Here is a 16,389-nt window from a genome sequence, read left to right on the forward strand (position 1 = left end):
CAAATGTCTAAAATTGAAAATCAGACAAGAATAGAATTCTTGTTAAAATAACCCTTAAACATACATTTTCACATTTAAGATACCAGATATGACATAAACATCTTCTTATAAAAAGTTTCTAGAATTACAGTGTTGCTGTTTTTCTTTTTGTTTTATTCTATATCTACCTATTTATATGGTCTTTGAAACTAACAACTCAATTTCAAAAGCAGTGTAGCTGTGAGCATTTTAACATTTTATTTTTACCTAAATATTAGTAAGATATTTATTCTTTGTTACTTACTTCCACATTTTTCATCATATAACTGTTCATAAGGCTCTCCCTGCAGACATGCAGCCTTGGAAAGCTCGCATGGATTGGCAAAAGTCTTGCTAGGCTGGTTTCCTAATTTTCCACAAACTGGATCCTCGCCATGGTTAGTACAGTTAGGACAAATACAAAATCCTTCCCCACTAATACTCTCTACACAGACTTGGCTGGTGTTACATCCAATAGTCTCACATGTACCTGGCAAAATAAAAAGACGTGCACATGGCAAAATACAGACAGATGTACATGGCAATATATAGGCACATGAGCAAAACAAAATATAGGCACGTGTACCTGGTAATATACAGACACATGAACCTGGTAAAATACAGACACATGTACCTGGTAAAATACAAAGACACATGTACCCGACAAAATAAAGACACATGCACATGGCAAAATATAGGCACATGAGCAGGGCAAAATATAGGCACATGTACCTGGTAATATACAGACACAGATACCTGGCAAAATACAGATAGATGTACCTGGCAAAAAACAGGCACATGTGCATGGTAATATACAGACACATGTACCTGGCAAAATACACATGCCTAGAAATTGAAATACTCTTTAATGGTATTTTTGCATTTTATTTTCCCATATTGTAATTTTCTAATCCAGGAATTAATCATATACAGCAAGAGAGATAACTCTTACTTTTTATATAATAATATGCTTGTCTTAATATCTACAGCAAATTATGCAAATATTAAATCACAGTAAAAAAAAACCCACACTATAAAGCAATAGGATAACTGCCAATATACTATTTGTTTTCCGTTCAAACTTAACAACAGACTATGTATAGTTATCAAAAAGAAAAGTATTCTTAAGATCCCACTTAAAAAAATGATTGCCATTCGGAAAAACTCACTCTGCAAAGTGTTTAACAAATTTATAATCATGTAAGTTTCTTAACCAATATTTTCAAAGGTTTTTGTTTTTGAATCAATTATGTTTGTAGAACTTAAAAAAAAGAGCAACCAATCAAATCACAAATAATTGTTCCTAATCCACTTACTGCCAGGACAAGGATCATTGAAGCAATCTGATGTCATATTAAGTGGATAGTTCTCCTCAAGATAATCATCAAACTCCACCAAGGCATTCCTTTCTCTTGTCATTGTTCCATTTCCACAAGTTACTGAACAAGGAGACCATGGAGTCCATTCTGTTACCAAATCAACTTCAATGACAAAAACAAAATAGGTATATGTTATAGAGTACGTAATGTCCCCAAAAAAATGAAATAATTAAAAGGTCAATGACTTAAAGGTTTGTTCATACAATAATACAAAAAGAAAGTGTCTGCTTTGAAAAATTGGTTATTCTATTAGTACAAACTCAAAGTATCACCTTAGTGACATTACTACATCATATTGGCAATTTTATTCAGTGTTTCTGGAAAATCTAAGACCTTCTACCCTACTAATACACCTAGTCAATACCCAGTTTTCAGTGGAGTAACATGTCCTCATTTTTTATTTTTTTTGTGTGTACATTTGTAAACTTATGAATTTGTGTGTGTTTTTTTTGGCTTTGTCTTTGTTCACAGATTTAGAAGGGTATCCACCTCTTCGTTCTGCTCTGGATCTCCATGCTTCTTTCCTACCTCCCCCAATGCTACGGTCAACATTTTTATAAAACATACACTCACCTCCCTGCTTGGCTTCACATGGAGCTATAGTATTCTCTATAATGGTGTCCTCTCTATCCATAGCACACTGTATCTTCTTGAAGGAACACATGTTTGTGTAGATATCAAGTACATTACTACAAACCTTCACTGTTTAAGAGAAAATAAGAAAAAAAAATAAAACAACAAAACAAAAAAAACTATACACATAAATACATGTTAACTATATCAGGACCCAATTATTTAAAACTTTATCCATTGGATAAATATGTATCCACTGGATAACTTTTGTGTAGATGACAAAACTTTAAACAACTGGACAATGAATGCTTTTACTTGCTGTAAATCAATTTCACCTAAAGAACTTACAAAAAAATTTTCACATTCATTTTGTGTGGTTTGCAAACTAACAGAAAATAAAAATTTAATTATATATCCCATTCACGTTCTAATGCAGTACCATAAGAGGTATCAAGTAAATTGAACTTCTTCAGATTATTGATTCCATTACATGAAAAAGATACAGTCCTTGAACCGATACGTGCAACGATTTGATGGATCGATGACTGTTGACTGGATAATCGCTAACGGATCTATGATCAAGGACCGGTGACATATCTGAACGCAGTTTTATCATGCAAAATGATGTAAGATCTGTTTGAAATAAAGGAAATGCAAAATAAAAGTACAAATTGGTGTTTAAATCTATAACATTATGTAAATATGTGTAAAATTGACAAAGAAAGCAACAAAAAATCATAAAATGCAGTGACCGCTCTGTGGTCATGTGATGCGATCACAGGTAAAATGAATTGATTTGATGGATTGATGACTGACTGGAAACTGATCAGTGATGGATAACCCATCGCAATTTTTGTTGCACAGATCGGTTCAGGTACTGTATGTATAGGTTGATTTGAACTGTTTATTACATACCTTCTGAGATAACTTCTTCCTCGGTACAAGGGAGACAATTACATGTGGGCTGACCTGTTGCCTCACTCACATTACATGTCTGCCATTTAGGACATATATTCTCAGATGGACAACCATCTGTAACAAAAGGAAATCAAACTTTTTGAATTTAGGAATCTCACAATAAGGAACTTTAATTACTATTCATTCATACTAAGTTATCAGTATGTATAGTGAACTTACTAATGTCTCATGATTAATCATGAGATCATTGTTTGGTTAAAATTTCATACATAGGGATATCTGCCATTTGGGTACAATACAGGCCTGTCCACAAGTACCTGTAAAATGATTCTGTAACTGTACTTTTATTCTTCAATGAGTTATTTGCTCTACCTGTTGACTGTGATCGATAACACACAGGGATAACATCAAATGCTATCCTTCTGAGGTTTGCTCAATATACTTACGCCTCTCATAGAATTAGTTTAATCTACAATAGTAACATTTCTACTGACAAAACTTTCTGCCAATAATGTTTTGCAATGACATTTTTATGAGCAAGTCAATAGGTGTTTCTACAAAAGCAGAGGATGCTTACCATACCAGTGCACCTGGTCCTTGTTCCCAGTGTTTAGGGGAGTCTGAGTTGCTCATTTACTTTTATTACTTTGTATATATTATTTTGGTTATTTTATGTTCTTTGTAGTATGTGTCTTTTTTCCATGTCTAGTCTTTGCCCCTGGATTACATTCTTTTGGTTTTTGCTATAACCTTGGTTCCTTGATTACTCTTTAGCATATAGATGTACCTTGACATGGCCCTCTGTAATCCAGATGGATACGTTTACTAGTCTCACACCTAGCTATGATGAGATCTTTCTCTGAACTGTAAGTTTTACCATCATTGCCACACACCTAAAAAAAATAATTACAATACTGATCTAGTACATTCCTGTTAGCCTTTGGAACAATTCATGTAGGAAAATCTCCCCTATTGTCACTGTTTTTAAGATTTTTTTTTGTATATAAAATACTAGAAGAAGTATACCTGGGCAATGATCATTATAAAAATTGCAAAAAATAAAATTTTCTCATTTCACTAAAGCACAAAAACACAAATATAAGAACTAGCACAAAAATAGTTAACAATGATTTCTGTTAGACTTACTTCTCCTGGGATGTCACATTTTCCTCCATAACATGCACAACATTTGTCAGCTGGTGAATTAGCTGAAAAAAAAAATGGTGAAGTTTTAGTTTTAGACATAAACTACTGATACTATTACTATGCTCTTGTCCTGTGAATACATAATTGAATGTAAAATGCTGGAAAAGATCCTTACTTAAAAGTTTACTATTCTTTATATTTTGTACTGTCTTCTTAATTTTTGTAACTTTATTTGCTTTTCAAAGTTGTTTGTGAGCAATCTTGTTACCCATCTATAATACAAATTTAAAATTACTCTCCCCTAAACTTCATTCTACTTACAGTAGAAGTATGTAACAAATTTGGATAGAACATCTTTATTACCTGAGCAAGGTTCACAGTGATAGTGTCCTGGTGTGTTGAAACATCTAGTTCCATCTCCACAGTTGTCTGTTCCAATCTTACATTCGTCTATATCTGTAGATAAATGTATATGAGAAACAGCTGATAGTGCATGTATGATTATAAAGGATTCATTGCTTATTATTACAAAGAAATGCCAAAATAAACCCTGAATAAACCAAAAATCTGTCTAAACTAGACATCTTTCATATAAGTTTAAATGTATTTTAAACCTTGGTAAACTGAACATTGGTCTTAACCAAACCAATTCTACAATTTAAAAAGGGTTAAGACAGGTTCCACTGTATTTAAGTCTATGTATATGTTACAGGGCAAATTGGAATCCAATAGGATTGAGAATCCTCCAAGGGCAAATTGGAATTCTAATTTCTCCTATGACAAATTGGAATTTCAATTTGCCCTGGATTTTGTCCAGGTATATTTTAGGGTTATATGACCTTTATTAACTGAGAGGGATACCAGTATATTTGTAAGAAATGAAGATAAGGCCTATTTAAATCCAGATCTGCACACCAGTTTTGTCCCAAATTCTGACCTATACACATATTTTTGTCCTAAATACTGACCTACACATCTATCATTGTCTTTAGTGTATCCAGCGATACAATTACAAGTATAACTTCCCACAGTGTTCTTACAACTGGAGTGTGGAGGGCATTTGTGTGTTCTTGTGGCACACTCATCAATATCTGAAAAATAAGAAAAAAGATGATTTTTCCAAATTGAAAAAAGCAATATACTGTTAAAGTAAAATATTTATATAATAAATTATAGTTTCACAAATTCCATTTAATGCTAATCTCACACAAAATTGGTAAAAACAACAGAAACTTTGACAGTTGTTACATATTCCAAGTAACACAAACCTTGACACTTGTTACACATTCTAGGTAATACAAGCCTAGACAATTATAACACATTCAAAGTAACTCTAACCTTAATACATGTACTGTTACATATAGTTACATCAAGTAACACTTACCTTGGCAGTTGTTTCACATTCCAAGTTACACAAGCAATGACAATTGTTACACATTCCAAGTTACACAAGCAATGACAATTGTTACACATTCAAAGTAACACAAGCAATGACAGTTGTCACACATTCAAAGTAACACAAACCTTGACAGTTGTTACACATTACAAGTAACTTCAACATTAATAGTAACCAAGTAACAATAACCTTGAAAGTTGTTACACATTCCAAGTAACACAAACCTTGACAGTTGTTAAATATAGTTACCAAGTAACACTAAAGTTGACAGTCCTTACAAAATCAAAGTAACTCTAACCTTATTACTTGTTACAATTTGTTACCAAGTAACTCTACCCAATACAGTTCTTACATATTCCAAGTAACACAAGCCATGATATTTGTTACACATTCCAAGTAACTCTAACCTTGTAATTTGTAACATATAGTAACCAAGTAACACCAAACTTGACAGTCGTTGCACTTTCAAAGTAACATTCACTATGTCAGTTGTTACATATACAAAGTAACACTAACCTTGACAGTTGTTACAATCACCCTGGAATCCCATTTGACATTCACATCTATAAGACTCTCCTACCACAACACAGTTTTCATTATCATTACAAGGTTTAGATCCACATGGGTTAACTGAAAATATAATTAATGGCAGGGTACAATACTCTATAGAAATAAAGAGAAGCATGTAAGTGAACAATTCAATTGTTAGCACAAAGTCTATTATCTTCAGAAAATTTCAAATTTCACATAGACTGTACTTCTACTGAACTGTGCAGCTTGCAGTATATCACACTTTCTCAAGTTTAGATGTGACATGTATGATGGTTAATGGATTGATTATAGTTTAACCTCCTTTGGCAGATATTTCATGCATTTCAGAGCAAGAATGATTGACCAATTGAACAGACCCTACGTTATGAGGACTAAAAGACAGCTTGTTATTAGTACATCACAATGCATTCTGTAAAAAGTTGGGAATGTAAAATTTTTAGTAATTCCCTTCAACTGGGTTCTACATTTACCTACATTCACAAGTTTCTCCATCTCCCATGAATCCCTCTTTACAATGGCAGCCATAGATTCCGGACTCTGCATCCAAATTACATGTTGCATTCTCACTGCAGGACAGTAGACGAGATGTAAAAGTTCCATCTGGATTACAGGTATGTATTTTTGAACAGTCTGATTCTGTGTAGGTATCACCAATCTAAAACAAAACTGAAGAATATAAATTTCAAGCTGATTTTGAAGCTAATACTTTTTTTTTTAATTCAGAGAACCAATTATTCCACTTGCCTTAAAAAAATAATCTAATTTCTAAAATTCAAAAACATACTGGTAAATACTTCAGTTAAAAAAGTTTAACATATAGTATTTCTGCTACTTTTTTTTATTTTTTAATTATTTTGCAGATTATAATATTTCTTTTATCAATATATCTGTTAAAATGGGCAACACATCATATCCCTATTGGTTAAAGTGTAATAAGCATTTGTGTACATAAATGTTAATCAATGAAACATCATGTGCATAGAAAGTTGACCAGTATTTAAGGAGGTAGACCTAGGGTAAGGGACACAACTCGTACAAATCATTGGAACGTTTGTATTCAGCATTTTACATCAATCTTGTGAAAGCATCAAAGTAACTTGGATTGATTTTATTCTGTTTCAAAGAAAAGCTTGAAAGGCTTTGGTGAAATTGAATATGACACAAACATATCACTGATTTCAAGAGTAATGTCCCTTACCCTAGGTCTACCTCCTTAAAAAGATAAGCAAGACATTGAAATCCCATATGGCCTGGGTTGGGATTTAACTAAAAATTATGCATATATAACTCTCTATTTCAAATCTGTACTTTGTTTATTATTCAATTTGAACACAGTTGATACTTAAATAGACATCAGTTCCAAAGAATACTGTTGGTAATCATGCAGTTCAAAATGACGTATCAATCAGGTATTCTATGTAATTCCCATACCACATCATGAAATTTAGACCAATTGGTTGGTTGATGCTATAGTTACTTATCTCTTTAATTACAGATCTATGGTAGTGGGAATATGGTTAGTTAGCACCAAAATAATTAACATTCTTAAATGTGAGTCAAAACTTTATGTAAGGTAACATACTGAGTAGTAAAAGTCATTATACAGACATCCACATTTCTCCTTCTCCACACATTTATTTCCATCCATGTACATGTTCTCTTTACAGTAGCAGTCAGCCATACACTCCTCTGTTTCTTGTGTCAAGGATGTAAGTGTTGTATTTCTATTGTCACAGGTAGATACACGTTCCAAATTACCACATGTTAGATACTCCATATTCTCACCACAATTTGGTGCTGAAAGAACAAATTAGTAAAATTTTAGGTATTAATGCTCTTGCATTTTATTGTGTCCAAATTTCTGTGCAATTTGTAATCTGATCACACCAAATATAACCTCCTTGCTGTTTTTGAGGAATTTATCTTGTGACTTGTGACCCTATATGAAAATCAGTAGTTTTTTAGCTCACCTGGCTAAAGGCCACGTGAGCTATTGCCATCACTTGGGGTCTGTTGTCGTCGTCCGTCGTTGTCATCATTAACAATTATACAAAACTCTTCTCCTCTGAAACTGCTTGACTGATTAGAACTAAACTTGGTATGAATGTTCCCTGGGATATCCTGCATAGAACTGAAGTGGGGATTATTGATTCGTCAAAAAAACATGGCCGCCATTACTAAAAATAGAACATAGAGGCCAGACAGTAGTTTTTCACATATATCTCCAAAACCATTAGGTTTAACTAAATTCTGACACAGGGTAAAAGTGTTCAGCATGATAAGATCTATCTCTGGTCAAATTTTGGTTTTAATCTGTTAAATCATGTTGGACTTATTGCCTTTTTTCAACGATTTTGGCTATTTTTAATGATATTTCTTTCAAAAATCTTCTCCTCTGACACTACTTGACCAATTGAAACCAAACTAGGTATGAATGTTGCTTGGAGTATCCTCTATAGAACAGACATGGTGATTTTTGATTTGTCAAAAAACATGGCAGCTGTTACTAAAAATAGAATATAGGGGTCAGACTGCAGATTTTTGCAAATATTTCCAAAACTGTTAGGTTTAGCTAAATTCTGACGCGGGTAAAAGTGTTCGGCATGATGAGATCTATCTATGGTCGAATTTTGGTTTTAAACTGTTGAGAGTCATGTTGGAGATATTGCCCTTTTTCAACAATTTTTACCATTTTTAATGTTATTTCTTTAAAAAATCTTTTTCTCTGACATTATTTGATTAATTGGAACAAAACATGGTAGGAATATTCCATGGTGTATCCTGCATAGAACTGATGTAGGGGTCAGACAGTAGTTTTTCGCATACATCTCCAAAACCGTTAGGTTTAGCCAAATAGCTGAAATGATCCTTATTATTATGGCTACAAAAGTCTTCAGGGATAAAAGTTGTCAGATGAGGTCTCATTAACCACTTCTAAAGTTTCTATTACTTTACGTGTTAAACAAGTAATTTTCAATGTTTTACTGTGAATTCCCAGGCCAAATGACACCAAATAACACCTGCAAGTTGCATACCATTACGAAGCTTGGAAAAGAAGGCTTTCAAAATCATTATTGTAATAGTACGATGACCTTAGAAATTCTTCACAAAATTTACTCGATTAAAAAAAACTGAAAATCAACATCTTTACCTTTTCTGCTAACTGACAGCATGGAGGCAAATCACTCACACATGTAAACAATATTCATTCACTTTTGTAGTAAATTACAAAAATGATTTTAAAGTACACATTCTCAGCTTTATTTAACTACTTTTGATTAGAATACACACAAATAATGTATTTACAAAGCATACTTCTAGGTTCAGTGTGTTTTTGGTACTACATAGGGGGTGGCCATTTGACCCGGAAGTGGTTAGTGAGACCTGACTCCTTGTAAACGTTATTGCCCTTGAAAGGGGGAAAATGAGCCAATATCTTGAAAACAATGATAGGTTAAAAGGAACTTTCAATTGTTGACATGATCCTTATGATAAGCCGTACCAAAGACTTCTTGAGTCAAAATTGTTAAATTTATTGCCTTTGAAAGGCAAAATTCAACCAGGTGGGTGATTCAGACTCCTGGGAGCCTCTTGTTTTATTTCCCACAGGATTAACTCTCACAAGATATGTCTTCATTTATTTATAGACTCTAGATTGTCCATATCTTGAAAAAATTAGGAATTAAATTTGACTCTTTGACCTTAAAACTAGATAATAGCTAGATTTTCCCAAGGACAGGGTATACACTGAGTTAAAAGAATTTTGATTCTATCTGATAATAAGTGTAAAAGGGTGTTACAAAAGAACAGACAGAAAGAACAAATGGGTTACAACATCTCTCTAACTTAGTAGGGAAAAACATTATATATAAATGAACATTCAGTATCCATTAATTAAATTCACAATGAAAGGAGAGAATTAACCATAAAAAATAGCACCTGGAATTACTATAAAACTTCCAATAGAGAGTACAACTTAACAAAACTTATTCAAAGTGATAAATACCACACATTTCCTCAGTTCTCCATTCTGTATAGACTGTATCATAGTTATCTCCACATTCCTTTACCAGATTCTCAGCAGAAGCACACATTGTCATTTCTCTATCATCTTTAACTTTACATGCATCATAAATACAGGATTCATACAGCTGTGTATACACTTTGTCAACCTTCAGTTTCTCCAGACATGTCTATAAGTGAAAAAAAAAACGCACACAGACACAATTAAAAGAATTTTCTTTTTCAAAAATATAACTTTATAAAGTTTACCATGAAGAATGGTTAAGAATATAAATGATAATGTCATTATAAAAATAAACATTGAATTTCTAAACTTGAGAATGAATAAATATAAATTTTGACAAATAATAAAGTCAGAATTTGTACATTAATTCCTACAATACAATACCATCTCATTTTTTAATTAGTCTTTAAGCAAACAGAAAGTTTCCTTGCTGTACTCCTTACAAAGACACTATTTTTATTTTTAAAACAAAGTCACATTCTGTATAGCAAGTATGAGTTGTGAAAATTTTCTTGGACAAACTTAAATACATGAAAACTTACAGAAAGACTAACAATAAGTGTGAAAGGAGATTTAAATGGTTCATATTCTTCAATGATATATTTACATCATTAAATCAATAATTATTATAATATTGGTTTTCTGACATTATTTTTGGTCAAATACCCATATTAATCATGCAGTTGTTAATTGCAAAAGTGTAGGAGGACATGCTTACTCTTTAGAAACATCTTTTTTTGTGGAAGTTCATATTGCAAGTTGTTTAGTTTTTTATGTTTTGTTTTTCCTTCAGTTAGTTTTATACGTAATTGTGTTTTATTTTCTTAGTTTCAGTGTGTATGTAGATCTTATTGGTTTCCTATTTTACATTTAGGAAATGGACTTTAATTTTAAAGTCTCTGTGTTTTGCTTCTATTTTGATGCTATGTTATATTTTTGGCCAGTATGTTACATAAATGTTAAGTCCATTAAATTATGTTTCACTTACCTTGAATTGGCCATTAATATCAAACACCCTATTACAATAGTACTCAGCCAATGACAAATCTTCTCCATCGCAAGGTTTTTGAGGTGGCAGCGGTGGGTTACAGTCAAAGGTACACTGTGGATTGGCATCCTTGTAGGTTACATCAACATAAGACTGACCAAACTTATTTTGGTTGTTGGTCTGAAATAGTCAAATTCAATACTACAGGGTTACAATAGTTAAATAACAAGTTTTACGATTTCCATTGTTTTATTGTCACTTGATGAAAATTGGAAGTGATCACCAGTTTAACAGATCGGTTTGGTGGACCAATGACTGATCGGAAATGGATCAGTGACCAATGGTAGATCACAATTATAGTTGCATGATTGGTTGAGGTACTGTACATACTACTGTAAAGCTTGGATAATAAGGATTTCAAACCAATTATAAATGTATTACATAATGGATTAAAATGAGCTTGAATAAATAATACAGATAAATCAACATGTTAAACTTTTCTGCAAACTTACTGCATGGAGGCAGATTATCATCAAAATACACATTTGTAATAAATGATATGTTTTAAAAGTTAACTTAATCAGTTTTATTTTGACTTTTTTATTATCTATTACACAGATTGAGCAAAAAAAAAATACATAGATCTGTGTGTTTATGCTACTACAAAGAGGGGTAGCCATTTGACTAGAAGTAGTGAGACATAACCATTACTAACATAACATTGCAGAACTTTTGAGATAAAATTATATAAACTTAATATGAAATTGACAACAGTTATCTGTCTTGACTTAGTTTACATAAGTGAAAAATACAATGTAAATGTACAGTTTTCTCAAAAATACAGATCTGTTCACAGAAAGGATTGTAACTAAGTGAAAATATAGTGTATGTAGGTTGAAAAAGCATCGTTTGTTCAGGAAGGTTTTTTTGCATTATGAATCACCCCTTATGAATTTATATAAATTGGTTTTTAAAATGTTTGTTACTGTGAATGTACTTACAACCATGCCCTCTCCAGCACATGCAGGTCCAATGGTCCAGTCATCAGCAGGATTACTGTTGTAGTTACCACACAGACCACACATCTTACCCTGGTAGTGTGGTGGCACATGGACCTCAACCTTCTCAAAACCATCCCAATGAACTTCTACACCAATAGGAGTAAGAACTTCCTGTCAATAAAATAATAGAGTAATTATAATCAATTGCTGAGAATGATCACATACTTTATTTATTTTCATGATATCATGTTTTTATGTACTTTAAATATGCATGATTTTTATTGTTTTCTGTTATTAATAAATTCTGGGTATTTAAAAATGTTTTGGAAATATGTGTTGGTATTTACCAAACATCTGTTCTATCTTAACACAATGCACTTAAACCATTTAATAGATTTTTTGTCAGTGTTTGATATTCAACATTAAAAGTAGAATTGTGTTTTAAAAATATTAATCTAATAAGTAAAATGCAATTTTAAAATGTGCCATAAAATAAATTTTATCCAAGTTAAAACAAATAAAATTTTCAATTTCTTATTAAACATGAGATTGCAATCATTGGAAAATACATCATTTTTTTTTCTGGTTCTGAGACCAGCCTTATTTGTATTCGAACATACACTCAATGCACAATGACCCAGTAAAGAGATAAGAGATAGGATGTGTTATCTACTTAAATCTTCTAATTTAAGAGGTTGGTTGTGTGCAGCCATTAAAAAAAACATGCAAGAAATGGTAAAACAATGTTTATATACTATTGCAGATTCCATGTAAGAACTTACAATCCATTTTCCTCGCTTCTGAATTAACATATCTGGTATATTGACAGGAACATTTCTTTTGTAACCATCAACAAAAACAGCATGGTTCTGATCTAAAACTACACTCTGTAATTACACAAATGTCTGTAAAACATGAAAACTGGTTGATTTCTTTGTTGTTTTAACATTACCAAACCAAGAGGTTTTCCAGGACATAATTCTTATACAGACTTCCCAGATAATATATTCAATAGAAATGCTAGTTAGGTTAGAAAGGCCAATTAAGTGCTGGAATCTGTAAGTATCCAAGCAAATTTGAAAAATAATAAATCATGCTCAAGAAAATAATACACAAATTTAACATAGTGGGCATATAGTTTATGGTCTATTGAAGACAAATCGACAAATCATTTGACTTAGAAGTGTCAGAAAAGCCAGTTCAAAGTTACAATAGAATGATAGGGGGAAAGTGGGTCATCTCCCTTTAATGATGAAATTGCAATAGATTTTATATAATTTATATCTTAAATTACTGTCACTTAAAAAGAAATAAATGCCATTTCTGTATTTCAGGTAACATCTTGAATAAGATATGGAAAGGCTTGTATGTTTTATTTCACCATGATTCACCCACTGTCTAATACTTAAAGAGAATAGCACTTTAGTGTCTTCTAAACATTTATATCTAAATAACAGTACAGTATCAGATGTTAGTAACAATTCATAATTATCTATCTAAAGTTCACATGGGTTTTTAACTTAAGGGAAAAACAAAGCTTTTCAAACTACTGTATTGCTTCCTTCTTGATAAAAAAAGCCTGAATTCCAAATTGTAAACTTGCAGCATTTTCCATACACAGTTCCTCATTTCTTTGTTTTTAACCTTTTTTATTGGACAATCAGAAAACAGCTAAGAAAACAATATCAACAAAACAGTAAGAAATTCAAGAAATAAAGAATGACAAATTTCATACAAGTGTGACACCTTATATTTTTTTTGCATATTGAGCATCACTTCAGTCTCTTCTAGTCAAAAATATAAACACTTCATGAAAGTTAAACTTAGTAAGGTATAATATTAAATCATTTGGACCTTTGGCTCTGATGAACTAAAAACTCTTCAATTAATATTAAAAAGTCCTCTTGCCTCTCCCATATTTTACTCATAAAAACATCACAATGTTATAAAAAAAAGTCAATAATTACATGATTCAAGAATTTAAAGGTGACTTTTTCCACCCATGTGACATCATCAATGCCTGGTAGGTTTTTATTCCAGTGTTTTGTTAGAACCTGGAAAGTCTGCTCTGTTTTTTCACAGTTGCCTTCATTAGGATCACAACCTTCAGCTGTAGTTGATCCACAGCCATCTTGACTCATGATATACTGACAATCACCTTGGAAGGTCAGGAACTTGGTGTCATAGGAAATGCAATGAGGATCACCAAAACATGAGCAAATACCAACAGCTGAAACAAAAATTCAAATAAATAATATTTCAGTTTATCTAAAGCATTGTCATAGTAATTTTACAAGTTATAGAACAAAATTTGTAGTTTTTGGCCTGGATTTCAGAATGTTCTCAAATCTTCAGTTATCAGTGACCTGACTGGTTGAAATTTGAGTTTAGAGATGCATCAAGGAAAATCTTAGTTGGAGATTTAAAAAAAAACACACAAAGCCCTGTTATCTTAACTATACTAAAGCTATAAAGTAAAACTTACGTGTACATTCAACACCGTCTCCACGGAAACCTCTCTTACATCGACAGTCATACGTGCCAGGTAAGTTAGTACATACAGCATTCACACTACAGTTATTCAGTGCAGGGTTAGCACACTCATTAATATCTTCACATATATTCTTACAAGTGCTATAATCTAGAACAAAAAAAATTTACCAAACACTGGGAGATTATACCATTTTTAGGACATAGTAAACAAAATTCAATTACTTTCAATTTTAATCTAATTCATATCATCCAAATCAAAGATATTTTCAAATGTAAATAAAATGTACTTCAATGTTGGTTCACTTTTCCCAGAATGCACAGTAAAATATATTTTTTTCAGAGACATCACTGGGATCATTAACTCAATTCTATCAATGTCCAAGTTATTTGTTTTACTCTTTATTTTTGCCTGATAAAAACAATGCAATCTGGTAGCATTTTTTACAAGAATAAATAGTTGCATCTCAGATATTTTTCTGATTATAGAAGTTACTTACCTCCACATTCTACTGGTCCAACCTGTTTATATCCAGCTTTACATTTACATTTAAATGATCCCACTGTGTTCTCACAATCTGATGAGTGAGGGCAAAGTCCAAGGGCACACTCATTGTCATCTATAAAAAATAGTTTTCTTTAAGTATCCAAAACTAGACAAGATACTATAAAAAATCTCTCTTAGTTTGAAAATTAAATTTAATTGTAATGTCATCAAAAGGAATGAAGTATTCAAACAATTTTGGTACTTATCTTCATCTAATACTCTTAATTAGCTCAATAAGATACACTACCGAGATATTTACTATTAAAACAGTTACTATCTTTAACATTTATCATTCTAAATTTAAATATAAATATAAAAATGTCTATATTTACCATAACAATTTCTTCCATTAGCCCACACACCAGGAACTTTCTTCCCTTGATATCCAGGTCTACAGTTACATTCAAATGTTCCATCTCGGTTTTTACAGTCTGCCCATTTATGGCAATCATTAAAACCTGTTTCGCACTCATTGATGTCTGAAGAAAAAATTGTTGGGTGAAATTTAGATGATCATTGATAGATACTGTGCACATTTTAAGGGCTAAAGCATTTGGCTAAATGAATAGATTATGCTGAGAATAACACAAAAAAAAAACGGAATCAGATTTTTAATGTGCAGAAGCTTGCCAGGGACTTTATATCACTATTTGTATTATATATTCCCAGAGCTTGCAGAAGCAACTTGCCACCGTAAAACATGCCATCCTACAAAGGCATATTGATCTGATCCATCTAGTAGTCACTCTACTTCCTACTTATGATATGTACTTGGCTGAGAAGTAACTACAATTTATATTAAATTATAACATTTGGTCAGGAATTAAATTTGTATACCCCACATTCAAGGCTGACTTGAACTTTCCATTTAATTAGAGAGATAAAGATCTCAACAAACTGATTAAACTTTTATTTGATGTCCAAAGAGTATCAAAAGTAGTTGTTCAATTTCCAATAAAAAAGGAAGGTACACAGCATTTTTTAAATTTTTTTTCAGCTATTCTAAATAAAACATGCAATAACTCAGGAGATGACTACTAGTAATGAAGAAACATTTTTTTTCTAATTGAGCAATACATTGAGAATATTTATATAAGCCATATATTCTAAATTGAATTCTGTATTAAATTTTACAGTTTTTATGTAGTAAAACATTCAAGACACTTACCAAATTCTTTCTGACTGCAATACAGTTTACCAAGTGTTATCTTTCCTGTAGAATTTACTAGATTATTGCCAAGGAACTTCATAGAGAATATAGCAAGGTCATCCTTAACTGAAATAACTCCAGCATCACTTCTCCATTGTAATTCTGCTGCATCACAACTGCACTTTCTGCAAAAAAGGAAATAGT

At 31.9% G+C, this 16,389-nt stretch overlaps 1 protein-coding gene across 2 annotated transcripts in view; it reads right to left on the bottom strand.

The window, feature by feature from the left end:
* Positions 1-16,389, bottom strand: part of LOC148612376 (uncharacterized) — a 76,099-nt gene that overhangs the window by 2,057 nt on the left and 57,653 nt on the right. Inside the window, exons 34-53 of one of the 2 annotated variants that reach the window (XM_088593743.1) lie at positions 16,204-16,370; positions 15,368-15,514; positions 14,989-15,108; positions 14,484-14,639; positions 13,966-14,228; positions 12,781-12,885; positions 11,999-12,169; positions 10,998-11,177; positions 9,989-10,175; positions 7,565-7,779; positions 6,457-6,637; positions 5,947-6,060; positions 5,003-5,125; positions 4,398-4,490; positions 4,035-4,096; positions 3,676-3,781; positions 2,886-3,002; positions 1,971-2,099; positions 1,335-1,499; positions 284-508 (exon numbers count right to left, since the gene is read on the bottom strand). In XM_088593743.1, coding sequence (XP_088449869.1) covers positions 284-508; positions 1,335-1,499; positions 1,971-2,099; positions 2,886-3,002; positions 3,676-3,781; positions 4,035-4,096; positions 4,398-4,490; positions 5,003-5,125; positions 5,947-6,060; positions 6,457-6,637; positions 7,565-7,779; positions 9,989-10,175; positions 10,998-11,177; positions 11,999-12,169; positions 12,781-12,885; positions 13,966-14,228; positions 14,484-14,639; positions 14,989-15,108; positions 15,368-15,514; positions 16,204-16,370 — 3,026 coding nt within the window. Of the gene's footprint in view, positions 1-283; positions 509-1,334; positions 1,500-1,970; positions 2,100-2,885; positions 3,003-3,675; positions 3,782-4,034; positions 4,097-4,397; positions 4,491-5,002; positions 5,126-5,946; positions 6,061-6,456; positions 6,638-7,564; positions 7,780-9,988; positions 10,176-10,997; positions 11,178-11,998; positions 12,170-12,776; positions 12,886-13,965; positions 14,229-14,483; positions 14,640-14,988; positions 15,109-15,367; positions 15,515-16,203; positions 16,371-16,389 lie in introns of both variants that reach the window. The other variant, XM_088593745.1, reaches the window with a different exon arrangement.

This window comes from Perna viridis, chromosome 7 (assembly GCF_037379345.1).
Source record: "Perna viridis isolate PV_CMFRI_1.1 ecotype Kerala chromosome 7, ASM3737934v1, whole genome shotgun sequence".
Taxonomy (NCBI): domain Eukaryota; kingdom Metazoa; phylum Mollusca; class Bivalvia; order Mytilida; family Mytilidae; genus Perna; species Perna viridis.